At 43.3% G+C, this 26,423-nt stretch overlaps 7 protein-coding genes across 11 annotated transcripts; 5 read left to right on the forward strand and 2 right to left on the reverse strand.

Moving 5' to 3' along the window:
- The first annotated feature begins 381 nt into the window (after positions 1-381).
- On the forward strand, positions 382-2,396 carry BCIN_03g03030 (hypothetical protein). Of its 3 annotated transcripts, none has more exons than XM_024691862.1 (3): positions 382-544; positions 710-959; positions 1,024-2,396. In XM_024691862.1, the coding sequence occupies exons 2-3, from the start codon at positions 835-837 to the stop codon at positions 2,102-2,104; spliced, it is 1,206 nt and encodes a 401-aa protein (XP_024547635.1). In that variant the 5' UTR covers positions 382-544; positions 710-834; the 3' UTR covers positions 2,105-2,396. The 3 variants fall into 3 exon arrangements, with proteins under 3 accessions (XP_024547635.1, XP_024547636.1, XP_024547637.1); XM_024691863.1 differs by having other exon boundaries at positions 382-480; XM_024691864.1 differs by having other exon boundaries at positions 382-480; positions 714-959.
- Positions 2,397-2,784: 388 nt separating this feature from the next.
- On the reverse strand, positions 2,785-5,025 carry BCIN_03g03040 (hypothetical protein). Its single transcript, XM_024691865.1, has 4 exons — positions 4,934-5,025; positions 4,797-4,878; positions 4,087-4,742; positions 2,785-4,037 (listed from the first exon to the last, which is right to left on the reverse strand). Exons 2-4 carry the CDS (start codon positions 4,830-4,832, stop codon positions 3,443-3,445), a joined length of 1,287 nt encoding a protein of 428 aa, XP_024547638.1. The 5' UTR covers positions 4,833-4,878; positions 4,934-5,025; the 3' UTR covers positions 2,785-3,442.
- Positions 5,026-8,073: 3,048 nt separating this feature from the next.
- Positions 8,074-10,354, reverse strand: BCIN_03g03050 (hypothetical protein). The gene is made up of 4 exons (XM_001554923.2): positions 9,824-10,354; positions 9,140-9,769; positions 8,876-9,066; positions 8,074-8,591 (listed from the first exon to the last, which is right to left on the reverse strand). The coding sequence occupies exons 1-4, from the start codon at positions 10,073-10,075 to the stop codon at positions 8,546-8,548; spliced, it is 1,119 nt and encodes a 372-aa protein (XP_001554973.1). The 5' UTR covers positions 10,076-10,354; the 3' UTR covers positions 8,074-8,545.
- A 1,334-nt stretch (positions 10,355-11,688) lies between these two features.
- Positions 11,689-14,011, forward strand: BCIN_03g03060 (hypothetical protein). Of its 2 annotated transcripts, none has more exons than XM_024691866.1 (4): positions 11,689-12,260; positions 12,322-12,466; positions 12,520-13,055; positions 13,106-14,011. In XM_024691866.1, exons 1-4 carry the CDS (start codon positions 12,227-12,229, stop codon positions 13,699-13,701), a joined length of 1,311 nt encoding a protein of 436 aa, XP_024547639.1. In that variant the 5' UTR covers positions 11,689-12,226; the 3' UTR covers positions 13,702-14,011. The 2 variants fall into 2 exon arrangements, with proteins under 2 accessions (XP_024547639.1, XP_001554971.1); XM_001554921.2 differs by having other exon boundaries at positions 11,689-12,245.
- A 1,707-nt stretch (positions 14,012-15,718) lies between these two features.
- Positions 15,719-18,049, forward strand: BCIN_03g03070 (hypothetical protein). Its single transcript, XM_001554920.2, has 2 exons — positions 15,719-16,559; positions 16,630-18,049. The coding sequence occupies exons 1-2, from the start codon at positions 16,246-16,248 to the stop codon at positions 17,630-17,632; spliced, it is 1,317 nt and encodes a 438-aa protein (XP_001554970.2). The 5' UTR covers positions 15,719-16,245; the 3' UTR covers positions 17,633-18,049.
- A 4,105-nt stretch (positions 18,050-22,154) lies between these two features.
- On the forward strand, positions 22,155-23,422 carry BCIN_03g03080 (hypothetical protein). 2 transcript variants are annotated; one of them, XM_024691868.1, is made up of 2 exons: positions 22,155-22,929; positions 22,991-23,422. In XM_024691868.1, exons 1-2 carry the CDS (start codon positions 22,349-22,351, stop codon positions 23,001-23,003), a joined length of 594 nt encoding a protein of 197 aa, XP_024547640.1. In that variant the 5' UTR covers positions 22,155-22,348; the 3' UTR covers positions 23,004-23,422. The 2 variants fall into 2 exon arrangements, with proteins under 2 accessions (XP_024547640.1, XP_024547641.1); XM_024691867.1 differs by having other exon boundaries at positions 22,155-23,422.
- A 1,543-nt stretch (positions 23,423-24,965) lies between these two features.
- BCIN_03g03090 (hypothetical protein) lies at positions 24,966-26,419 on the forward strand. Its single transcript, XM_001554916.2, has one exon. It carries the CDS (start codon positions 25,325-25,327, stop codon positions 26,315-26,317), a length of 993 nt encoding a protein of 330 aa, XP_001554966.1. The 5' UTR covers positions 24,966-25,324; the 3' UTR covers positions 26,318-26,419.
- The last annotated feature ends 4 nt before the right edge of the window (positions 26,420-26,423 follow it).

Below are 26,423 nucleotides of genomic sequence, written 5' to 3' on the forward strand. Positions count from 1 at the left end.
AACAAGCCACGAAGGAAGGAGAGGACCACAGTCAGCCCCAATCACAAACATATGACCGGAACGAGATATCAATTCCGAAAGGGTACTGATCGGATATGATCGATGTGATGGGAAAAGAAGAGCGAGCCCTGTCTGTGATTTCTCGGTTTAGTAAGTTACTATAGAATGGAATTGAACATACGCAATCAGCTGTGTCGTTTCATAGGGGGGATGATGAAGTTACTTTTCTTGGAATCTTTGCCTATGGCTTGCGTCCGATGGATATTTCGCTCATAAGCGGGTTATTAACAAGTGCCACCATGCACAGAATATTTACCGGACGATCGATCTACTAATTAATTCTTGTTCCACCCAAAATAAAGCTAATTAGGAGACTACCAAGATATCAACTTTCCCATCCTATCCCATCCCATTCCATCCCACGCTTTCAGTCTTGTACTCCACGCTGCCCAAAGATTCATAAGTTCTTAACCCAAAAATGTATGTAGATCCCTTTTCTTCCATATTACACTGCACTAGCAAAGAACCCTTGAATCTATGGTAGGTAGCATCCGCTCCTTTCAAAAAGCTTCCCATCCATTCATAACATCCTGTTCAAAAGTTAAAACTCGAGGCCGCGTCATGTTAATGATGAAGTTCTTATCGCTGTGATTTGACACTTTCCGCATCTACAACAATTCGTGTCTAACATAGGATTTTTTACAATTAGCTAGTTATCAATTGTATGTGATCGAACTGTTCAGTTCTCGGCCCTCCAAATTGATACTTGTCTGGAGCTAAGAGCATTCTGAGCCCATTGCGGCAAAATCGATATCGAGATCTAAAATTACAATCATGTCGTCGCCAGATGGTGGGATGACTGTGGAGGATATATGGGTCACCACATCGTCAACCATGGTGGTCGCATGGTCGAAAACCACAAGACGGATGCGGGTGGTGGGTGGTGTGTTTTTATTTTTGTAAGCCAACCCCGTATGATATACCAATTAAATAAAAAATACTGACAGCATGTTCCTGATTAAGTATTCTTTCCATTCTGCTGTTGAGACCTTCGATACCAGAACGTCCCTCACTCCCCTCACTCCCCGCGATCCCCAAAGTAACTCTTGACTATGGTGCATCAACGCCCTCCCAATTCAATCAATCCAAAGTAGCGCTTCTGATTGAAAACCGCGTCAATCCAATCCTTTCTCCTCTCGTGTTACATTTCATGTCTGTCGTGCCTCCCGAATGGCGGTTCCGCTTTATGGGTAGTCTTGAATCCGTCGCGCATATGAATGCCAGCCGGGCAATTCGCCAGCATGTCAAATCGGGAAAACTCGACCTGACGTACATCCCCGCCAACATGTCCACAGGGTCCCAGGAAGAAATCAGTAGATTTCTTACGAATCTATGGCTCTATGAGACGGTTCTACAGCCTGCAGAGTGGTTACTTGTTTTTCAGACAGATAGCATGCTCTGTGCGAATAGTAGACAGAGTCTTAACAACTGGCTGGATTACGATTGGGTAGGAGCACCATGGAATCCCAATGGGAAGTTTGGAGGAAATGGAGGGTTGAGCTTAAGGCGCGTGAGCACGATTATCGATATTCTCCGTAATCAAGTGCGAGTAGATGACTCAGAGGCAGAAGATGTGTGGCTTACCGATCGATTGGGACATCGACCTGGGGCCAAACTTGCAAATGGAACGACTTCACTCACATTTTCGGGAGAAATGCATAGTGGACAAGGAGAACGAGTTGCCGCCGAGAAAAAGAAGGGGAAAGGCGCAGACGGGACGAAAGCTGGTGGGTTAATCAAGGGGATTGATGATTGGAGAGATGGATTTTATGAACCGATGGGTTATCACACCGGTGGGAGTGGAGTCACACTTCATGCGGGGATATGGGGAACACCCGAGAAGAGAAAACATATCTGGGATTACTGTCCTGAGGTAAAGATGATTTTCAAAATGGATGCTGCCAAATATGTCCCAGGGGATTGCAATTCGAATTGGAAACGATGGGATATGGGACAAGAGGGTGTCGATCAGGTAGATGAGAATGTGGAAATCATTGATGGAGTGGAATATCCTATGTTACCTGCAGGATTAACACCGTGGTAACACGAGCTGGAAATTCCTTCACGATACTTTGCCATCAATCTCTACTTCAATATTATTATTTTCGCATGTTTATTGGCGCATCGTAAGTTGGGATGGGATATAGAAAATGGGGCTGGGTAACATAACATATGTATGGTCTGCACATCATCAATCATTTTACTTTTTTCTGAAAAAATAGAGCTAGAGCTAGGGCTAAGGTTAGATCGAGCAAATACTCGCTTCATGGGATTATACATCTATCTATCTATCTATCTATCTATCTATCTAGAATAAAAATAGCGTTGATTTCCCACCCTTTCCTTTCCAGGACGATTTTTCTGTAACATTTTTCTTTTCTTTTCAAAACGTGGCATTCAAAACACACAAATCAACCCTCGCAAACATATTGATTTCCTAATCCCTTATGTCCAAACCCATCATATCTAGATCCCAATCCCTTACATACAAAAATCACTCCATACTCCATCCCGTAGCTCTGTTTCTTCCCTCCCTTGCATACCGTAAGAATCAGCGTCTCAGCCATGCATCGAGTGGCGCGGTACGACGAAATTCTTCCTTGTGCCGAGTGTGACTCTACACTGCATTGCTACACCCCAGACGCCACATCTGCAGCGAAGTTTGAAGGGTTTGTTTTTTTTTTGTTTTTTGTTTTTTTCGGGTAGAGACAAGGGGGAAAGGCGTGGGATGGAATTCTATCTTTGAATGGATAGAGCATGTTACATTGCGTGTTGCGCAACGGATGAGATGGATTGTGTTTTGTGGTGTTACGTTTGATTTTCGGACTCGATTCACGGTTTCGATATTGAATGGTGAGGGTGAAGGATTTTGAAATTTTTCAACGTGGGAGAATGAGGAAGTAAATGCTTTGGAAATGTCACTTCAAATTGGACGATTGAATACCTCGAATGTGACAGTTCAGATTGAGCAAGCAGACGTTTTTTTTTTGTTTTTTTAATACTGGGCTTGATTAAGTTGGATAGTGAGATGCTTTGAATCTTCCAGTTCGGATTTGAGGTTCAATTGTTGGTGCTGCTACTTATGCATCAATATATACTCGGGGTTATATTTTGATATTCTGATATGCGGTATATTTTATTCACATGAGAGAATCTCTATTCAAGGGGATCTTCCACACCAAAGCATTTATATCTCGTCCCTATCCTACCCTTCTTCCCACCCACACATCATCATTCCCGTAAGCTCGACGGATTCTCTCCCCCAATGCCACGTTGGAAGAAAAAGACATAGAAGATTCTACACACGAAACACCTAGCACCTGAGAGGCAAGAGTTTTCAACCAACGAAATAAAACATGCCATCCATTGAGCTAGTCAAGAACTAACCATAAAGACGCCTCCAGACAGCTTGCACAACAACAGTCTTCCAATACCGAAAGAAAGTCGACACAAAAATTGGCGTTGCAACCCCAAATACGTAATACGCACCCCAAAGTTCACTCCGCACTTTCGTAAAAGATGCAAAACCAAGAACCTTAGCCTCCCATTCTTTCGCACTAATCTCACCCTTCATCAACCGTTCAAGCAGCTGCGCACCCAGCGCCGCCTGATTCGTGCTCGAAGCCACATGCGGACGAAACGACGCAATGGAATCGCCTACGAAAAGTACTTTTCCATCAAACATAGACGGCTTGGCGATTTCGCGATCGTTGATCGCGGAGATAAAGGGTCTGCTGGTCTTTTGAACCATTTCAGCAAAGGGTTCGGGGAGGATTGAGAGTGCTAGAGCTTTCTGCTTGTTCCATTTTTGGGGATCCACTTTCCCAATGGGTAAGGTACTGCGGTGTCTATGCCCATCAACATCCGTCATCACGTCGATGTACTCCTGTGAGCTCTCGGGGTGTTGATTGTACCAGACCCAATTGAGTTGTCGGTGGCCAGGAGATATATTTCCATCTTCTCCTGGAATGGTATAGCTAGCGCCCAGTTAGATTAGGAATACAAACGCTTGAATGAGGCACATACAGAACAATGTAGCCTCCCTTATATGCGAAGAACGTCGTCTTATACGCAAACGTTATTTTCGTTTTCTCGGAAATCTCACTTTCTAGCGCAGTTCCTCTCCAGGCCACATACCCAGCATAGCTAATCTTTAAATTTGGCTGCAAAGCCTGGCGTATTTTCGATGAAGAACCATCAGCTACAAGAACAAGATCAGCGTGAACCGTCCCATATGTTTCGGTTCCCGTATCGCGATAATTGATAGTGACCAGCCCATCTTTGTATTCGGCTTCAGTCACTTCCTTCCCGTGTTCGTAGACAGCCGAGCCCCGCTGTTCCGCGAGCTTGGGAGGTTGAGCACAGATGTCACTTGTCAAACCGTCAAAATTGGCTCTCATGACGTAATATAGAATTTTCCAACTGGTCATTGCGATGGAGATGTTCCACGTGCTTTTAACTTTGACATTCTGATCGAGGTATTGGACGTTTGGACTCGTTACAGAGTATGGTGTCTTAGTCCCGTCATATTTCTCAATGAATGATTGGGCATGTTCCATGGCAGCTATACCAGCCCCAAGACTCATTTGTTGAGAAAGGGGATTGCGTTCGAGGATTCGAACATTATGTTCAAGTCTCCGAAGGACGATTCCATGGAAAAGGGCAGTGAGGGAACCTCCAACCTGTTTAAATGTGAACTGTCAGCATCTGAATCACATTCCGAGTTATCTTCTTACAATTACGACGTTCAAAGGGTTCTCGGCCATTCTCATACAGTTCAATATTTTGATGGCGAGAGTGCCTCGTAGTAGAAGTTTGCTGTTTTAAGAAATTTATTAATTAAGGACGTGCAAGAGAGGAGAAGGTTAACAACTTGTGGAAAGGAAAGATGAATCTGTGAATCTGTAGGCAAGCATGAGACACAGCATGTAGATGTTGGCTCTCAATTAACACTTCACAACAAACATGTATTTTTTTTAATGTTACGTCCTGAGTTCGTTTGCATCTGGCGGCTATTCGACCAGATTAAGCAATGGCCGATCGGTTATCGGCACTTCTTTGAATGCACCCTTGATCACTCACACTAAAAGTGATCTAGCCCTGTGAGCACCGAATGCTTCCTCGTACATTCACAGTAAGTCGTGTCCATAATAAGACGTACTATCATTAAGTTATACTGAAATTGCATCGAAATATTCACCTAAAAGTTAAGAGGGAATCATTTTCTAGAAATGAGGATTGAAATCGAGATTCTAAGTAACATTGCTATGCTTGATATACAAAGTAAAAGGTAGCGAGCGTCTTCACACCTCCCAGCAGCAAATTGCAGTAAATCTTCAATAAAGAACACTTCTTGCATGATACCTCACTTTAGTGCTGTAGTCAATGAAATCCTTCGCCTACATCTAGCTCCGCAAACAAGTGGCCTTGGAGATACCTTATTGGAAGGAGTAACCGTAGCAGCTACCTATGTACCAGGAAACTTCACAGTTTGCGTTCCACGATATGTCCTTGGGAGATGCAAGTACATTTAGCTCCACTGCAAAAACTCAAAAGCTGACCACACATACGTAGCGGAAGACTCCTACGAGCAACCATCATACTTCATACCCGAGAGATGGTACTCGCGTCCCAAAGTGGTAAAGAACAAATCATGGGTTTCGCCATTCTCAATGGGTATGTTGAAGATCTCCTATCTTAAGAATCTCAAGAACTGGCTAATCTTGAATTAAAATAGGACGCCACAGCTGTATCGGAAAGAATTTCTCCCTCATGAAGCTGCGTAGTGTCATCGCCACACTTGCGACGAGACATGATATCACTTTTGGACCGAACGAGGATGACCTTGCTGTGTGTAGATATGAAGGAACAATATAATCAGCATCCTGGGAAACTGGACATTTATTTCATCCCAAGGGTATTCACGTAAGATAGGTAGCGGAAAAGATCATAGGGGCGAGGGCATGTAAGAACTTACGCTCTAATACCACAACTTTATGATATTGCGCCACTTTAAGCCTAGCCAAGGGATGGCATGTTTCTATCAAGCAAGGGAAAAAAGACACCCATCCATTCGAGCCAATTAACCTAGACAGCAAATGCCACTGATTATCAGCTCAAAATCATGATATCAGAAATATATCCTTGAATCTTCCGGCTGAAATAACAACAAGGAGTTTGTGGAATGTGAAAAATGATGGACTTTGACGATTTGACTGACACAAACTGACACGAACTAACATACCCCCTTGCGTCGACAAACATATCTCCTGGAAAAACCAAAAAGCATATTCACGATAATCTCGACACATCAACGAAACATCAGAAGCAAAAGGTAAAGCTACCAATCGATAGACACAACGTAAAATCTCAGAATATTGATAAGATACATAACTACACATAAATTAAACGTGATTTGAAAGATCATCTGGATATAGAAAGTGAAATGATAAAGACACACGTATGTATTGAAAAATTCTTTCTCCTGATAAGAGGTATTGTCAATATAAAAGTGAAGGAATATTATATAGAAGGGCGGGTTTACAGAGCGACAGATGTATTTTCATCGAGGTTTCTATTCTTCAATATCTTGGCAAGCCCCTCTTTCCAAAACCCCCCCGACTAACGGTCCCGATGATGGATAGTAATAGAATTGAGTTAAATCAGTATCGTCTATTTAGCTAGAATAATCCAAGAATGGAAATCGAGACATCAGATTTCTGGACACCAGGAATAGAACATTATATAAAATAAAATAAAAGTATCATGTGGTAACAACAGCTTTGAGCAAAAGCATCGATATGTAGAGGCACCATAGCACATACAAAAATGCTATCAACCTTAGTAATCAAGGGTATCATTGATCCAGTAACTAGTAATCTACTTAAATTCGAGAACAGTACTACTGAATATTATTGACGGACGTCATGGCAGGATTATTGAACCAGACACGATGACTGAAAATATTTGAATGATTGATGGAAAGATGTAAACCATTTCGATCATTTCGATCATTTCAAACTTTTCAGTTATCGAACGGGACATAGAAATCAAGAGCATTTCCACCATCGAAACCGCTTTGATAATCGAAAGAATCTCAAGACATCCAAGGAGAATAAGAACAAGTCAATTATTGACATAGACTCAACAACCAAACACTATTCGATCATTCAGACAGTCTTGATATTTCATATTTCAACACTGACTATCGCAATCTTCGAATACGAAGTAAAGATGAAACGCACTTCACCCATTAGACAAAAACTCTGCAAATACAAGTTTCGCAATGGTCGAGATTTCCCAGAACACACATACGTCCATCCACACATCCAACATGAACTAGTCTGAATGAAAAATCTCCCTCTTCATACTCAATAAAAAGCACAAAAGCTACCCCAAGATCTCAATTCCAAGCACTTGCCTGCTTCCACCGCCTCACTTCTCACCGTTCCTCTGTTCCCATAACTAGATAATCACGATGCGTGACTGACATACACCTCTCGATCCTCCACTTTCACTCACCGAGCTATACGTTATCGCGACCGAAGAAAGAACTTACAATGCCGACTTTGTATCAAATAAGGTTTTTTTTTTTCAAAGACGATCGGATATCTTATCCCGCTCCGCATTTAGCTGTGTAATAACAGTTCAGCCTGCGGAAATCTTCAGAGCAGTAGTCGAGAAGGATAGGTAAGCGCTGGCACGTGATCGGGGACCTTCTGATCGAGTGATTGAAAAAAGTTATGATACTGTGGGATAACGACAGATCAATTGAGAATGGATAACAAATAGAACGGTATAAATGGATAGAGAAGAATGAAGCCATCTGGTGCATGTATGGAAAAGGGTGGCGAAATATCAGATCAGATGTTCAGACATTTATCCCTCCATTTTCGCATGCCAAACCCGAAGTTCCCATTCCCATTGTAGCGATGATGAAGGGGTAAACATGTACAAATGAAAGCATCAAAAATGCACATCAAACACACACAACACGAAGAAGAAGGATACGCTTGCGGAGCTCAAAAAAGTAATACTTATATAGTATTTTGGTATCTATCGCGTAAATCAAACCATCAATTCCTGTCCATGGAAACACAATATAATAATACAACAATATAATCAATGGCCTTGGCAATTTCCAACCACCCAACACGAGAACAAGTCCAGGAAAGTCTATCTAATTGAACAAATTTTAAGAAATGTAGTACAAGCACGGACTCGAAGATCGTTTCTGTTCTCGAGGATCCTGATAAGACTACCTCCGCATGTCCATAACCCCGCTTGGTAAGGCTTCGTGATGTAACATTGTACAAACAGGAAGATGCTGCGTGATAACTCGATCCTTCGGATGAATAAAGACCGACTGATAGCGATGTGATGCTCTGAGTTCGAAAGCGCCCACAGAAGCAGACCGTGGAATTTCGTTTGGGACATTATAACCACATGCAATAGATGACATGACGCCCGTATAACGTCGGCCGTTTTATTTCTTTGGTTGGGTTTTGTGTTTGATCATGACCATTGAATATCTAGTACACAAGTTTTGTTAATAAGAACATTCGACATGTGCTGACAGCTGACATAAAACCCAATCTAAAATCAATTCATGATTGATACTTCAATACGAACTCGCATCGCAGGATTTAGGGGCAGGCTGTTTGATAGTTTGACATCAAGAAGTGCATGAAAATCGGAAAAACGGGTGCTGGCCGCTTGCCGCTCGCCAAGAATTGTCCGGCTAGGGTCCCCGAAAATGGTTGATTTGGAATTGGCCCCAGGGAAATTGGAAGACAGAAAAGGGGTTCAAACTTACGCAACGATTCCTGCAATTGCAATGAACACGCCAATTACTGATTTATCGCCCACAGCGCGTCCAGAGGTCATCCATCCAAGAGCAACAATCGAACACGTTTTGACATGGCCAACAACAGTACTCGATACGGGCCCAGTTTGAGCAATAATGAAGAATTGGGACAAATTGATTAGACATGCAAAACCGCCCGACTGGAAGATGGAGTTATTAGCTGACAGTGCAATTTGCATATACGAGTTTTAACATTAATACGAGAGCACATACCATCAAAATCATAACCCATCGGTTGACAGGCACCTCCGCCCAAACAGGGAAAGTGTCGACGAATGGAATAACGTAGAGCAACATGAACGCTGCTAATGGTGCTTGGCTAAATAATAATTGCATGCTGTTGACTTGCAATTTCTTGTGGTAACTGGCGATCCATACTGTGTAGAGAGAACTGGCGAAAATTCCGGAGAATGCGAAGATAACCCCTAGAGTGCTGGTGGTTTGGATGTTGGCATCGGCAGCAGGTAGTGAATCGTAATAAGAAACCATTCCCACTCCGAGACAAGCTGGTATTAAAGCGTATATCGCATTTCTAGGCAAAGTGGATCGGTACAAAACGAAATTCATAAGAGCGACGGTTGGCGTGAGGAGAATTCGAGCTACTTGGTAGAAAGTAACGGTCGAGAAAGCAAGAGACAAATTGGGTAGAATGACGTTCAATGCCATGGAGATGGCGAGCGGAAAGATGTCCTTGACTGCAATTCTTTTGGGTGTGAAGAAGGCGAACCGTGGTCGCGAGAGTGTGTAGAGCGTCAGCCATGTTACCGTGAAGTGGAAGGCGGCAAATGTGAGTTGTGCGAGTTTCAATGAAGGATCTGAGAAGATTGCCTTGTTGGTGAAGACCTAAGAAATTGTTAAGACGTTGTGAGGAAGTCTCTAGACGTTGGAAAAACTCACGATGCCAATTGTCGCAAGTGTATTTACCACCATCCAGATTACTGCAGATCTCACAGAACTTTCCGGTGCCTTTGGTTTATCTTCGGGTGGTGGTGCAAGTAAATCTGCCCGCTCAATATCCTCCTCCATATGTTCCAATTCCTCTGGTGTTCTTAAATTGTAGTCTCCATCTTGTGCATCCATCAGAGCACGCTTTTCGGTCTTGTCATCAAATCTATCTTCTGTCGACGCAGAGGCTGATCTTTCCGCCATCGTGTAGACGTTGGTATCTGGGAATATCGAGATGTGTGTAGAGAGCTGAACAGATTCACCTGTACCAAGAAGAGATGGTCAAGCAATTAATATGTAATATATTTAATGTCGAGAGGTATTCCGAGCGTATAACAATTTATGATGACATAGAATCCTGAGTGAACTCTTCCAGGAATCTTTCAGCTAGTTTATCCGGCGACAAATGAATTTAATATCGAAAACAGCCTTGGAGCAATATAAAAGTTCATACGCATCTAATATTACTGGAATCACATCACCGGGGTAGCTAGCAGTTTAAATTCGCACGGTACGAACACTGCACCGCAAGCATACCAACTAACAACTGAGTGGACACAATTTGGGTGGCCCCTTGGGTGGCCCCTTGGGTGGCTAATTCTAAAACATGCCACAGCGATAATTGAATGTAGGGGCATTGGAGATGGCTATTATTGTAGACCGGATAAGAAAATCAAAATCAAGACCTAGGGAGCGAGCTTCGGCTAGGTTTTTGCCATGTCGATCTCTCTTTTCTGCAGGTGTAGTCCATCGTAGACCTGCCCGCTGGGTGGAAGTGTATATTGAATCGTGGTCTCAAGACCTTTTTGATATTGGAGACCCGTGGGAACCCTACCGCCCTCGAGAACCCTTCGATTGTGAGACCGCGTAATCGACGTCGTTTGGTTTGAACTTCTGTAACAATCTTAAATCTTAAACCTTATATTCCTACCTAATTCAGTGGATACTGGAGTCCATATTAATCCTATAAGGATTTTGTGTCCAAGGCTCGGACATACATACGCGTCCAGGAAGAGTAGATGGGTTGTGAGCCTCGACAGCCATCGATCTAGAAGGAAAACAAGAGACTGGAAGAAACATCTAATCTCAGATAGATTATATTTGACAAAGTCTCTAGAGTATGACAGATCATGTCATCAATGAATCATTTCACATCACATCAAAATCCTTCTTCCGGTGGATGGTGGCTGAGATCTTGTATCACATATTCCAGGCGATCTTGATTGGCGCCCTGAAGTGACCCCTATCGCAGAAGGCTGATTAGTCATCTAGCTTCTCCATGTCCACAAAACGATGTGCGATGGATGTGTGGCTTTAGTTCATCTGTTCGAGCGCTCTCCTCGCTGATCTCTTTTGACAGCCGGGTGTTGTGTCTTGTGTATGTCGACGGGCTATCCGGCTGTTGGCTGTTGGATGTTGGCTACTAGCTGTCTGGCATGGAAGATCTAGTAGTGCACACGGCATTGAGGACTAGAAAGCTAAACGTCTATCGTCAAACGTGAGCAGAGCATCTAAAATATGCTTTCCCCCAAGCAGATTCTCATCTAAGCCGTCCTTCTCCCCCCTTAGACGCCTCCTTACTCCCCACTGTAACGTTTTTCCCACGCACAAGGGACTACATTCGTATGCACTTACTTATATCAGCAACCCGAGCGAAGACTCCTTTTGCCTAGCATGAAGCTGCAACTGATGATTCTATTAGTGCTGAGATGCTAGCTTCCCTCACTAGCCAGGGTGAACACATCATGATCCATGCACTAAAATCCATTCAAACCACCATTCAGCCCACTCAACCCAACTCAACCCACTCCACCCACGTTGACAGCGAAATAACCATAACCTCAAGGGCATCCAAACATGGGCTTATTACGTTCGTTTCCATATCCGTTGATACAACTAATCAGATTACAGCCCATCCATGGCAATGAAGATAATCAATCCAAAGAAGAACCTCCGCTTCCGTCTCCCACCATCTCTCCCTGCAGATGCCGCCATTTACTAATCTCGCTCTCATTCTCATTCTCACGCTCACGCTCACCTGCATGTGCTTTTCATTATTTAAAGCATAGCCTTGTTTAGAACTGGATCTACCTTCCGCATGCTGTTGCAGTCTTGCTTTTGCTAAGATTTAATCATAATCATATCTCCCTGCATCTGCCAATTCGTCCGGTCTCTCAAACATTCCTTGGCTTTTCTTCCTGCAGCCTCCTTAAATAATAAAGCTCCTCCATACCCTCCTTGCGCATTCTTAGGACCGCCGGACATCTGCTTGCGTTTTCGTATATCCAATCTGTCCAATTCCAATTCAACATCATTTGGAACGTCTGCCTTCTTTCCAATCGACCTTCAAACACAATGGCTGCAAACGGTACCAGTAGGAGTCCTCCAAGTACTATTTATCCCCTCTGCCATTGGATCGAGAATCGTTCACTAATTCGTCTCCTTCACAGCTCCCTCTTCTGCCAATGAAGAGCAGAACAAATTCTTCGAAGATTTCGGCGTCTGGAAGGAAGCTCCTATACTTATAGGAAGCACCAAATTCGAACCATTGCCAGATGTCAAGAATATCATGATTACAGGAGGCGCGGGGTTTATGTAAGGACACATTTGTTTGTGCAGCACAAGATGGATTTTTAACCTTTTATTAGTGCGTGCTGGCTGGTACGACATTTGACATTGACGTACCCCGATGCTTATAATATTGTATCTTTCGACAAGTTGGATTACTGTGCTTCATTGAACAACACCCGGGCGCTCAACGACAAGCGCAATTTCTCCTTCTACCATGGTGACATTACAAACCCATCGGAAGTTGTAGACTGCTTGGAACGATACAACATCGACACAATCTTTCACTTCGCAGCGCAATCTCATGTTGATTTGAGTTTCGGAAATTCATATGCCTTTACACATACAAATGTTTATGGTACCCACGTTCTTCTCGAGAGTGCCAAAAAGGTTGGGATCAAAAAGTTCATTCATATCTCTACAGATGAGGTCTACGGAGAGGTCAAGGATGATGATGATGATCTTTTGGAAACTAGCATTTTGGCACCCACAAACCCATACGCTGCAAGCAAGGCAGCAGCGGAGATGCTGGTCCATTCTTACCAGAAGAGCTTTAAGCTACCGGTGATGATCGTGCGTAGTAACAATGTTTACGGTCCACATCAATACCCTGAGAGTGAGTACTTTAGTCAAAAGTCTTGATTTCCGTAACTGACAATGAAATAGAAATCATTCCGAAATTCAGCTGTTTACTCCAACGTGGACAGCCAGTTGTATTACATGGAGATGGAACTCCCACCAGAAGATATCTTTTCGCTGGTGATGCAGCTGATGCATTTGATACTATTCTCCACAAGGGCACAATTGGACAGATCTACAACGTGGGCTCATACGATGAGATCTCCAACTTGACTTTATGTTCAAAATTGCTCACCTACTTGGACATCCCCCACAGCACCCAGGAAGAACTTCACAAGTGGGTCAAGCATACTCAGGATCGACCTTTCAACGACCATCGATACGCAGTCGATGGAACCAAGCTCAGACAATTAGGTTGGGATCAAAAGACCAGCTTCGAAAACGGAATGGCGGTCACTGTTGACTGGTACAAGAGATTTGGCGAAAGATGGTGGGGTGATATCACCAAGGTCCTTACACCATTCCCCACGGTTGCTGGTTCGAAAGTGGTGGGTGACGACAACAATACTGTTGAGGAACTTAAAGAAGAGATGGTGATCGACGCTGATGATAACATGATTTTGGGCAAGAAGAGGAAGTTGAATGGAGTTCCGAGTGGGTTGGCTCAAGCAGTGGAAGCATAGGTTACTTTGGGGATGGTCTCTAGCTCACCTGCACTGCATTGATTGCATTTCAGCTTCATGCTTGGTGGCGTAGAAAAGGGATTGATGATGGGCGATTTAATGGGTTGCCTGTTGGACACAATTTTAGAGCGTGCGTTTTTTATATTCCCCATGGGTAGACCTAGTTGATTGGTAGTACACCCATAGATGATGTTGATGTTAGAGACTTATTATTTATGAATATTGGCTTGGGGTTTCTGGTTGGATTGAATGGGACTGGATTGATGAGTATAAAATAGGATATACTTGGTCACAAAATAAAAAGATATCATTTTTTTTTGGAAGAGCAATCCTCGTCTTCGGGCCTCTCTTGGACATTCGCTACCATCTCTTGATGCATAACGTTGAGTGAGCAACTAGGACAAAAACATTTTCGCGCCTTTGTATAGGTATGGCTGGCATAAGCGTGAGGATGTGAGACACAATGATAGATAAAAGTACCGGTGCTCGGGGCAGGGATACTGCAGTAGGAGGAGGGGGTGGCTTTGGGAAGATCATAGTGAATGTCTATCAGGTACTGGGTTGCTTACGCTTTGTGTTTTGGGGGTTCTCCTTTCTGGAGTTTGTTTTTTTGATCTTGTCCTATCGCATCTCATCTTTTCTTTTCTTTTCTTTTCTTTTCAATTTCCTCGCTTGAGTTTCTGGCTAGATGGATGGGATGGGATTCGATAGTATTGGAAGGGGGATGTGCGCGTGAGGGGCTGAATTGGGTAAATCAAATCAAATCAAATAGATACATCGTGATTGTTTGGGGAAGAACGCTATTGGAAAGCCTTTTTGAAGCCTCGGATCTAGTAGATGTAAGGGGGCGAGCGGTGTGTTTCTGTAGGTGGGTGGATGTGTGTGTGTGTGTGGATGGATGCTGTATGTGATGTATGTAAGATCTTAAATGTATGGATGTATGGATGAATGGAACACTCGAAAGTCGAAAGCGATTGAATCCAAGGACTTTTTCACTCTGGTATAATAGTGGTTCGTGTGTCGGAATGGTATGCGATTTGGTTGGATAGAGAGAGGTGATGTTTTTCTTTAGATGGGCGTGCAATGGGTTTCTCGTGGTGTCTGGGTCGTTCTGTGTTCTCGTGAGATGGATGTGGTGTGATGTGATGTGATGTGCTATGATATGGAAAGCCGCTCGGTACTTCTTTTCTTGCTAAACGCAAGTCAAACCTCGGATTAGACTGCGATTTCGACAGTCTAGATGGCTATCGGAGATGCCGTGATCAATGCATTTGATTCAAAAATCACGTCAATTGGACTTCGTTCTTGAGGTAGTCGGTGCTGGTGCTGGTGCTGTGCTGGTGCTGTGCTGGTGGGTGGGTGGATAGAGAAAGACAACTTACGTACATACACATACAGAAGATGTCGGATGGCATGATAGAACGGTCCAGAAATTGAAAAGGGTCGAGGTGCAGCAATAAATGTTAAATGTCAGAGCTGTATTGCGCCCAGACACATAGATAGATCGATAGACGTTCAACACTTAACTCAAACACTACCTGGGTGATCCAGCACCAAGGACATGGAGTCTTGGTGGATATCAACGGCCACTCTACGATACTCTCTCTGTACATCTGCTGTTTGTAGGTAGCCAACCAATTGGATGATTTTGTCAACGGTAAACGGGGTTTAACTTTGGTACAAGTGCTAATGCTCATGCTAACCCTAATGCCAATGGAACGAACGATCCGTCAGTACCTACCAGCCTACCTCCCACATAGTGGCTTATCATTGGGTTCCGGTGGGATTGATCTTTTCTTTCTCGGTATTTTGTGGGGTGTCCCGCTGTCAGCCCGTCCCTTTCTCCCAATAAGATCGGCTGGCAAAGCGTGGCAAGTACGGGAGTGCGACGATACTAGGCACCTGGCTTCTGCTGTTAGTGCTCACGGTAGTGTTAAAGTTTGTTCAACATGGGCTTCATTGGCGGAGCTTTGTGTCCTTTGGTGGAAGCTAACTCGATAACTAACTAGGGACTGGTGGGCCGCTGCTAGAACCACGGAGGTAACTGAGGTTGAAGATAAAAATAAGAGCTAGCTGGCTGGCTATGCTATCTAGGTGCCTAGGTGGTAGCTGGCTAATGCATTCAATAGACCTCAAATAGGTCACCGCTTTTGATGATCGGATCACAGGACAATCTATGGTACCTTCGCAAAGTCTTGGTGGTGGGCGTACGGAGAACGAAGTACCGTGCCATCTTTTGGGTTTGCGTCTGGCTTTGCTGATTGGAACGCGCGGATGCTTTCTTGCTGCTCGATTTCCATCTGGGTGCGTTTGGTTCGTTGATCTCGGGATTCGAGCGGGAGAGGGAGACTAGCATTGTGTTTCGTATCGTATCTGCACCGACTCTGTTCACGATCTGTTGAAGCAGAGAGGACGGGAGCTCGGTCGAATATTGCATTTGAGATCGGCATATAAATATTGATAGCTCAATCGAAGGAGATTAACGGCGAGACGATACTTCACAATACCATACGACACAAAGACAACGGACGGTGGTTGGATTGAATGGTCAGTTGGAGAAGGAAAAAGTCAATGGGAGCTGTTTGCACCAATCCCAAGTCCATGGGGGAGCAAGTGGAAGAAGAAAACGGCAGAGGAGCTAGTTTACCGGATGAGAATGTAAATGTTCCTGGAGACTTGAGATATTCGGATAGTGGTAATGGGGTCCCACTGGTACCGGACGACAATGATGAAGAGGAAATGGAAAATGATGCGATTGCTGCGAGGGAAACTGTGCAGAAGGAAATTGAAGACCATAGAAGACGGGCTGCGTATACCAAATCTGTTTTTCATCATGCTCAAACGGATCGAGATACAGTGTGAGATCCTTACTTGTTATTTTTCTATTCTCTCCATGACTATTTGCTAATACTTTTTCGACATTTTTAGGAATTCCACTCGTTCCCTCTACGATTCAGACGTAGTATATTTACAACAACACGGTCGAGTTTATGTAGGAGATTACTATATGCCGATTGATGAGGAAGAACTCGATCGTTTACGCATCATCCATCAAATATACCTCCAGATCTTCGACAATGAACTTACTACCGTGCCTCTACAATCTCCGACTCGCATTCTCGATATTGGAACAGGAGCTGGTGATTGGGCCATGGGAATGGGTGATCTATGGCCCTCGGCCGAGATAATAGGAACAGATATCGCCAAAGTTCAACCCACAGCCGTTCCCTTCAATGTCTTTTTCGAAATTGACGATGCGGAAGAAGAAGGTGGATGGACGTGGCCTGCTAATGAATTCGATCTCGTGCATTTGCGGAATATGGCCGGAGCATTTAGCGATTGGGATCAGATATATTCCGAAGCATTTATTCATCTGAAACCTGGTGGGTGGATCGAGATTATGGATTTTGACGACCATGCAGCTTTCCTTACATTTTTCGACAAAGATAGTCCCATGCCCGCCCTTCTGCACGCGTTAGGAGAAGCGGCTCGAATATCTGGACGACCACGTGGCATTGCACATCTGCAGTTGGACAAGTTGAAGAAATTGGGATTCGTAGATGTGGAGGTTAAGGAATTTGCGATTCCGATGGGTCCTTGGCCAGACGATAAAACGCAAAAGACGATAGGGAAATTATGGTTGGTGTCATCGATGAGCTCGTTGGAAGCGTACACGTTGCGATTGTTAACGAAGGCTTTGGGGTGGGAGGAAGACGAGGTTAGGAGGAGATGTGTGGCCTGTGCAGAGGAAATGAGGAGGGTTAGTTTGGATGTTGAGAGGGCGAAGGGGTTGAACACTGTGGCGAGGGTTTTGGTGGGGAGAAAACCGGGGTGGGAGGTGGATGCTGATGCTAATGGGGATGAGGAAAGTGTCAGGACGGAAACTCGGACGATTAATGGTAAAGGGAGTATAAAGTTGAATGGCGAATAAAATTCGCTCGCACGCATACTATCTCGTCTACTAGTGTAGTCGGTAGTCGAACGTCTCATTTCATCTATCTATCTATACTGTACAGACCTGAGAGGCATCTTGTATTTTGGTCATGCTTATAGTCTTCTCATTCCGGGTGGCTTTCTCTTTTGCCGCAAGCGAGCGAGTTGTCAAGCATGCAAGCGCGGCACTTTGATATTTAAAAAAAGCATATACTTCACTTCATGATTGGAAGACAAATCACGATCTCAAGAATAGGCTATGATGGTGGGTTGGGGAAAATTTGATAGGGGGGGCTGTTTATTAGCATGGCGAGATTTGGATTGAGAGGAGACAAATTTGATGTGTAGCATTTAGGATTTAGGCTTTACAATAGATACCCAGCAATATGAATCACTGTTTTTATGTGGCTGGTTAGTTGGCTGGTGGGTTGTTTGTTCTTTGGGTATGAATTGTTGGTGCTACTGATTGTATTTGCTTACGTCTTCTTTTTCGGTATTGTTCATGTGTGTATACACATACATATATCTATTGTTCTCAATTAGATCGTGAGATCTTGCTGTAGCTGATTTGATATTTTCAGATGTCATCATGCTTAGTTGGTATGCCGGGGGCTTATTGAGTTTTGGTGCTTTGGGGGCTTGGAAGGCTTGGAAGGCTTTTGAGATGAAAGTGTGGGATGGGTGCGTGGATATTTTTTCTTGTTGGCTTGGGATTTCGTGGTTGGAAGATCGGATGCTTGGTGAGGTTTGATTCTGTGCGATTCTGTTTCTTAAGTAGATTGTGTGGTTTGTGGATTTCTATATCCTCGTCGAGATGACTTTCATGTTCCGGTTTAGGAGCCTTCTTCTTATTTGGTGGTGTTAAAACTTGGAAAGCTCGTGTTTTCGATCGGATCTTTTCCGTGTTTGGATATAGTGTCTAATGCTAACGGTTGGTTGGAATTCAATGGTTAATATCGATCTCATTTAGATGGCGTGTTGGTTGGTTTGTTTGTTTGTTTGCTTGCTTGGATCCTTTCTAGCATGTTCCTTACCTACGTGCTGATTTATCAGTGTTTTGGTTTAGTATTGTTGGCGTGTAGCCTGGAGTGGTAGATTGTATTCTTGTGTATATATATATGATACTGGTTGTTTGCTCGTGTCAGAGCTGTTCGTCCTGATTCGGGTTGAGTATTTTTGATGGTTGAAGTGCAGTTTGTTGATCACGTCCAGGTTATATATATCTGGCCTGAGATTCTTCTTGGGTGTTGGTTGGAGGGTCGTTTTGCTCACGGCGTACTTTCTGCAAGTTTTACTTGCTTCTGATACATGTCACATATGCTGGGCGTAAATCGTTGGCTGTTATCATTTGGATGGTGGGGGGGAGGGGTAGTTCTTGTTTGCTTAAAAGCTTGTGTGGCGTTTTTCTTATTTAGTGGTTTTCTTATTTAGTCGCTTTCTTATTTAGTCGCTTTCTTATTTAGTCGCTTTCTTATTTAGTCGCTTTCTTATTTAATCGTTTTCTTATTTAATCGTTTTTATCACGGGGCGAGGGATAGGTCCTAGGTAAGATGTATGATATTCTACAAGGATGGAAGAAGGCGCTGGATGAGCGTCGACTGTATAGAACGTTGATGCCTAAGGCATCCACAAGACTACGCCATTGAACCCGTGACAGTTTTCCCATTTAGTCATTTTCTTATTTAGTCGTTTTCTTATTTAGTCGTTTTCTTATTTAGTCGTTTTCTTTTTGAGTAATTTTCCTACTTCTTATTTAGTAATTTTCTTTCTCAGCTGTTCAAAGATTCACTCTTTTCGGTGTTCGGATGGTAGGTATCCATCCTCATGCAGGAATGTTAGGTGTTGGGGATTTGGAACTATGTAGTGCTTTTGTTGTTTGCTTTCTTCTTCTCCGTCCATTCCGATACGATTTCGAATATTCGGCCTCCATGGCAATGGCTCCCGGAGGGCCAGCGGAGCGTCATTCACTATTATTGATTGTGTAAATTGTCTTGCTTTGAGTTATTTTTAATTTGAATACATGCTTATTCATGAGTTCTGCTACTAAAGTTTTATTTCGAGGCTCTTGTTGTCGATCTGGTTCTTGTCGTTATTTAGCAGCGTTCTTATTTAACGTTATTCACATTTCGTATCATCAATATTTTGTCTTGCTTTTATTACTATTCATTCACTAAAGGTAGTCCGGCTGGAAAATATGAAGATTGAGTTGATTGGCTGCTTCTTAATCATCAACAATGATTATTGGTGGTTCATTAGAACATGGGTGAAGGCTTCATTGTTCGAGTCATAATGTATGCCTTGGGACAGCGAGTAGGAAAATAATGCAAGTGTAGTGATTCGCCGAAAGCTTTGAGGGAATGAATATATAAGAGATCTTCTCGTCGTTCCAAATTCAATTTTTCTTCCTTTATTGTCATTACGTGAACAACATACTCCAACTGAACTTTGATCGCCACATTTACAGCTCAGCTGTATAGCTTACCAGTGGAGCAGATTTGAGACGACAGTTGGAAGATGAGAAATGTGACTAAGACTCGATGAGGGAAGTTTAGGCAATAGGATAGGCAACCATTTCATCGTCAACCTGATCAATCATTATCGCTGTCTTACACTCGGAAGATTTTATAGACGAACAAATTTACGAAACTCCGAGATATATTATATATCGGTGACGGTAGTAGCTGATGCGCAGCTTTGCGACTCCATACATCACACACACACATATATATATATACATACTATACCATTTTATAACCATATAAGATCACGATACTATCTGCACTACTATTCACAACCCATAGCCCGCGAACAACATCGAGATCAGAAAAGGGATGTGTGTTGAAACGCAATATAGGTATCTTGGCTGTGGCCATGCGATACCCATGTCAACTTCTACTTCGAGACAAAGATTGAGTGGTGGCATTATCTTTTGCAGAAGAAGTCTGAATAGAGAGAGTACCGGAGCAGAGAGAGAAAAGGAAAGTTTGAGAGACTTGGAGGTGGCAAGAAAACAATGGTGGATGAGGTGCGAGAGCAAGAGGGGAAGAACGAGGTATAGGGGAGGGAGTTGTGAGGTTTGTATTGGGAGTTTGTCGGTACGGAGATGGGGTGGTGATGGGAAGGATGATAGACGGGGGAATGGGGGGAGTGAAATTGGTGGTTTGGTGGAGATTGTGAAGGGAATGGGGAGAGATAGGGGTGTGGAAGTCAAGTATAGAGGAAGAGAGAGGAGATGCAGTCTGATAAGGACCGAAGAGTCGCGATTGGAAATTAAAATTGCGAATTTGAAAATGGGAGAGTAGATCTAGATGCTAGATGGAAAGGCAAATACTGGGAGAGACTGTGAATGATTTCAGGAGATATCTGGGTAGGGCAGACGAGATGTGGATAAGATATATGGATAATGTGAACACCGAGAGCTAAATTGTAGAGGGGAGGGCTGGTATAATAATCCATATATGATGGGGTTTGATATGATGACTCTCTTTTGTAAAGAGTCGCGAGGACTTTGGAAGCTTTGGGGGGCTGTTCATGGAGGATTTTTCTTTCCTTTTTTCCTTTTGGTTTTTCTTCTACTTTGTTGTTCGTGGTTGATGTTTGGGCACTACACGTGGTTGGCTTATGTTGATACTGGCGCTGCGTTTATAGTTATCTGTCTATATGGATGGATGGATGGTCAGATAAGTAGGGAGGAAGATAGGTTGGTAGATAAACCATTCTACCTAGATTTTTACGGAATGTTTGCGGTTTGCAGTTTGAGCTAGGATGATAATCACCATCGAAGTATCAAGTAGAGATAGAATTGCATCGTCTTATCTCGATGGTGATATCACTGTAGAAGAAGATGGTGTCTATTTGTTATGGTTACGTGTTGTATTGTATTGTGATTTGCGGAAGTCAAGTTGAAAATCGAGAAGGTTTTTAACTGGATAGTCTTCCTGTAGCTGTGTATGTGCGGTTTTCGCTTTAGAGAAGAGAAGGATCGGAGAGAAAAGTTTCATTAATGAGAGAAGAGGAAATAGGCAATGGGAAGGAAGAGTTAGAAAGAGATTCACGACATATAAATAAATCCCCACCAAAATCAAATGAACATTTCGAAAGTGAAGAATACCCCCAGATAGGAAGGCATTTGGAAGTTAATGGGTTTGTTTGTGGGTTTTGATATCTGGGGATGTTGAGTTTGTTAATGGTATTAGGGTTACGGTATGTGTTTATTGATGGATTGGTTTACGTGGTGAGATTTCTGTTCTTGGCTTGGGAAATGGTTTAGATAGATATATACACTTGTTTGATAGTTCACACAAGGGATATAATAATGGGAATTCATCACCAAATAATCATGCAGAACTTCGGCCATACAGTCTTGATGTTCTCGAGAGCGCGAATCTCTGATGTCTTGGATTCAAGGGCATAGTCTACTGTCAACGATTCTGACCATAGCCATACAATTCATTCACCTCCCCAGAGCTTCATACAGCACATGAGGATCTATATCTAATGCGCAAGGTCTTTTATAGCGTGGAAACTCTTTATCAAGTGAACAGTTTCAGGAATAGATGGTCTTTGTTATTTATCAATCTTCTGATTTCTAGATCCAATTTCCTTACAAAGTCTTACCAAGCCAGAAATCAACTTCATCACCCTCAAAGTATCCAAAAGCTTTTCAAAAAATCAACAAATAGTAATCGAGAATCCATCCCATCAACTAGAAAACATGTCCACCACCACGATCCTAGCATCACTTCTTCACCACATCGAAAACTTCCTCGCCTACCTTTTCACGCCCTTGAATACATATCTCTCATCCTCCGCACAACAATTTCTCATCATCTCCTCGGCCTGCTTCACAGCCATCATCATCTCCTCCTTCCTAAACAAGACCGTCAACACTTTCGGCGCTCTACTCACACGCATACCCATTTGTCCCGAAACCATTCTCACCCAAGCAATCGGGGAACTCGAAGCCATTCCCACATCTACCGAAACGCTTCTCGGCCAAGCTATCTTGAAATTCGAATCGATACGGAATTATAAAAATGTCAGAAATCATGAGAATATACGAGATTACAAGATGGGTTTCAAAAATACAAAGGCTTGTTGGAAACCAACAGCCAAACAGACAAAGCACATGCTCGGGGCTTTGTACGGAATTTTCCTGGCATGCTATTTCGCATATGTGGTTATGGAGTTTGAAGGCTGGGTGAGGAAGGGGATTATCGTACTTTCGGGGTTGAGTTTGGTTAATGTGAGGGTTTTGAGTTTGTTGGGGGGAGCTAGAGGAGGGGATTTGGTAATGTCAGGAATCCCTTTGGGTTTGTTGTTGATAGGGAGGGGACTTCTGTACTGACTGAGATAGGGGTCGAAAGTAGAGGTCTTTTTGTGACTGCGTACGGGCTGTGACTGGAAATATGAGTATTAAGTCTCTCGTCTTTAGATAAAACATGCTAAGATGACAGATGTATACTTGGAAGTGTTCATATTGGCTTGGGCGTTCTCGTGAGTTTGATATCAGGGGCGTTATAGGATGGCTTTTGGGGTTGCTGAGCATGACTGGGCTATTTTCAGCAGGAGAAATCTCAATTTGAATATACTAGGAGTTTGATAAGTATCTTTATTGTTGTTTCTAGTATTTAGGGCAAACAGAATAGCGACGAGGGATATCATTACAAGCTGTGGAAGTGTTTTGGGATCTTCCAGCAGAGGTAGCTGCAAATGGCTGATGGCCAACCTAGGGCCAACCTAAGCCATCGTATAAAGGACAATCAAACATCAAAATATTGTGAGCCCAAGTGCAGATCTGCGACCTTTCTATATTTAGACAAAAAAACATGAAATGCTAGAATGATGGTACTAAAACTTGCTGCTGTGTGAATGTGTGAAGGTAAGACAACCACGGAGCTCAACTCTCTAACCATTTCCGAATAACTTATCGAGATATTCTCCATGAACATGAGCGTAATCTCTCAATAGACTTGGACTTGGGGCAAGAGCTCCAGACACGTACTCAAACACTTAGCACCATTTCAATACAAATCCCATTCACGCAACCCTTCATCAAGCATGTAACCTTAAGAACAAAAGAACAAAAGAACAAATAAGAGTCCTCATCCTCAGTTTCTAGAGCACTCGATTCTCTCGACCGACTGGCTCTCATCAACTAATATAATCAATCAAATGACTTGACCAGTCGGCTAGACTTTCAATCTATCAATTACAAGTATCTTGCAGAGTGCTGGCAAGCTAGACTTGGGATCAATGACATTACTTCATGCTCTTGGCAGGGTGCAGCATACCAAGATTTTCGCTTTGTATGACCTTTTCAGTCCGTTTTAGTTTCTAAAACCAGTTCATTTCTGTAGAGTTTCCTGTGAGTAAGTACGGAGACTGGAAGATTCAATATTAGAGATAGAAGGAGAGCTGATTGTGTTGTTGAACTTCTAATTCAATTTATATTCAACCACTTTTAGTGATTCATGAGGTGCGAGTATATCAATATTCCCTTAATTGCCAACTCAGGGCGCCAGTGTGATCCGTGCGATGTTCCTTGAATGATAAAGCTTTATTGGATAGAGTAGCTATTTTAGTGGGTTCTTACACAGTATTTATAAAATAGAATCTTGATTTCAAATTCCTATTCTTTATAATTCAAAAAAGAGTGAAGCTTGATGATCAGCGTATAATATTAGATCCCTAATTTTGATACAAAAATGCTATGAATTGAATTTTATATTAAAAATTAAATGCAAATACTAGATGAGATTTAAGGAATCCTGATGATCTAATTGGCTCATAATCCCCCATTAAGCGAAACCGCCCTGAATTGATAGTCTCGAGCAGTCTAGGGGCCCAGGATGGATAAATCAGCACCCCTATGACTCTATCTTCAACGAGAAGGACATCTAAAGCATTGTGACCACCTCGTCCTTTTTCTCCTGGGCAGTAATATTGGGCTTCCAATGAATCTTAATACTGATTGATTTTTATACAATACTGAGATTTAAGTGATGCTACATATGGATTTCAAGCTCTCAAACCACTAAGCTGCAGGGCCATATAAGATTCGAAGAAAAAATTAGACACCCAAAATCGCTGAAGACTCCCAGTTCCTCTCCGATTTTATGTAAGTATGGATGTTGTCAATGTCTGCTATCTATACATCATCTCCCATCTTCTCTCTATGCTGTCTAGAACGCCCATTAAAATAGTAGACCAGTGGTCAGTCCCAAGCTTTCGATTTTGACTTGCAGGGGGTTCCTAGATTTATTGATCTGCCATAAACCCCTCAATTTTCGTTATCTGGGGTGTGGATCTCCGGCGATGACTCAATATCAGATACTGGAGGGTATTTCATATAAAAGAAGTACGTGATACAGGTATCTTTGGAAAGAATTTCTGTTTTGCTGTCAGACTTTCCTTCTGCATAACTGCTTTGGTTTTTGTTCCCATGATTTGGTCCAAGTGTATTTATTACGAACATACTCACTGGCTCGCTTTTCGATCATTAACTATCGCCAACTGAAAACCACACAAGTTACATTACGACATAATCTAACTGGTCTCGTGAGTTCCGTGTCGGAAGTAGTAGTGAGATATTCACAATTCCAGACCATTCAACAGGGACACAAGAAGCGGCAAGACCGTTGACCTCCAGAAATTTCCCCAAGATATTGCCGAGAATAAAAGGGGTACAATGATCACATCAACTTCCTCCTCCTCGACCGAGGAACTCAAATTCTACATGCACCCCCAAGAAACCATCTCCGAAACTCTAATTCCAAGCCTCTACAAAAACCTTCCACACAGCAATCCCATATACAACCGGATGCTCGCTCCCCACAACACACCCTCTAGACACTGTCTCTTTGCCGCCACCTTTCGCCCACAGGCTCCAATCCCCGAAATCTACACCATCATCTTCTCCGATCGATCCCGCAAGACCGAATCTCAGATCTGGATTTTCAACCCTCTAATCACACCTTCCTACGCACAACCTCTCTCCAACAAAAACACATCTCTTCTTTCCAGCCATCTCCAAACCGCCCTCCTATTCTTAAAAAACACTGTTATCCCTAACGCTCCCGGATATCCCTTCGATCCCATCCTCCGATTCGCATGTGTACACGAAACCATCACAAACACTCTAACAATCCTCGCATCCCAAAAGCCCACATCCACGCCCCTAATCCCCTACCATACCCGCTGGAACCTCCACCTGATCCCCACATCACCGACCCCCAAGCTCTCAGCAACCGCACCCCCATCCTCCCTCAGCCTCTCCCGCGTCCCAGCCTCCCAACTCACCCTCGTAACCTCGACCTCCAGCATCCCGCGCGAGCCCTCCACCCTGCTCACCCAGCCCTCTCTCTGTCTCCTGACCCCGGAATCCGAGATGGTAGCTTGGGCTTTCATAGGAATTGACGGCACGCTAGCAACTCTTTACGTACTTCCTTCGCACCGTGGTCTGGGTCTCGCTACCTATGTTGCTCGGGAACTCCTTCGTCGTTTCGGGCTGGGAGAATTTGCAGACTTGGGGTTTAATGGGGCAAGCGGGTTTATACATTCGGATGTGAAGGAAGGGAATGCGGGAAGCGAGGGGGTAATGAGAGCGTTGGGAGGAAAGAGGAGTTGGGAGAGTAGTTATCTTCGGGTTGATTGCGCGGTGGTGGATGAGATTTGTGAATGATCTATGGATAGGTGGACAGATTTTTGATTTATTGAAGAGCTCTGGCTTCAGCTTTTCAAGTCTGGGGGTGCTCGAGGGATCAAATGAAAGAATTTTAGTACAAAAT

Source organism: Botrytis cinerea, chromosome 3 (genome assembly GCF_000143535.2).
Source record: "Botrytis cinerea B05.10 chromosome 3, complete sequence".
Lineage (NCBI taxonomy): Eukaryota > Fungi > Ascomycota > Leotiomycetes > Helotiales > Sclerotiniaceae > Botrytis > Botrytis cinerea.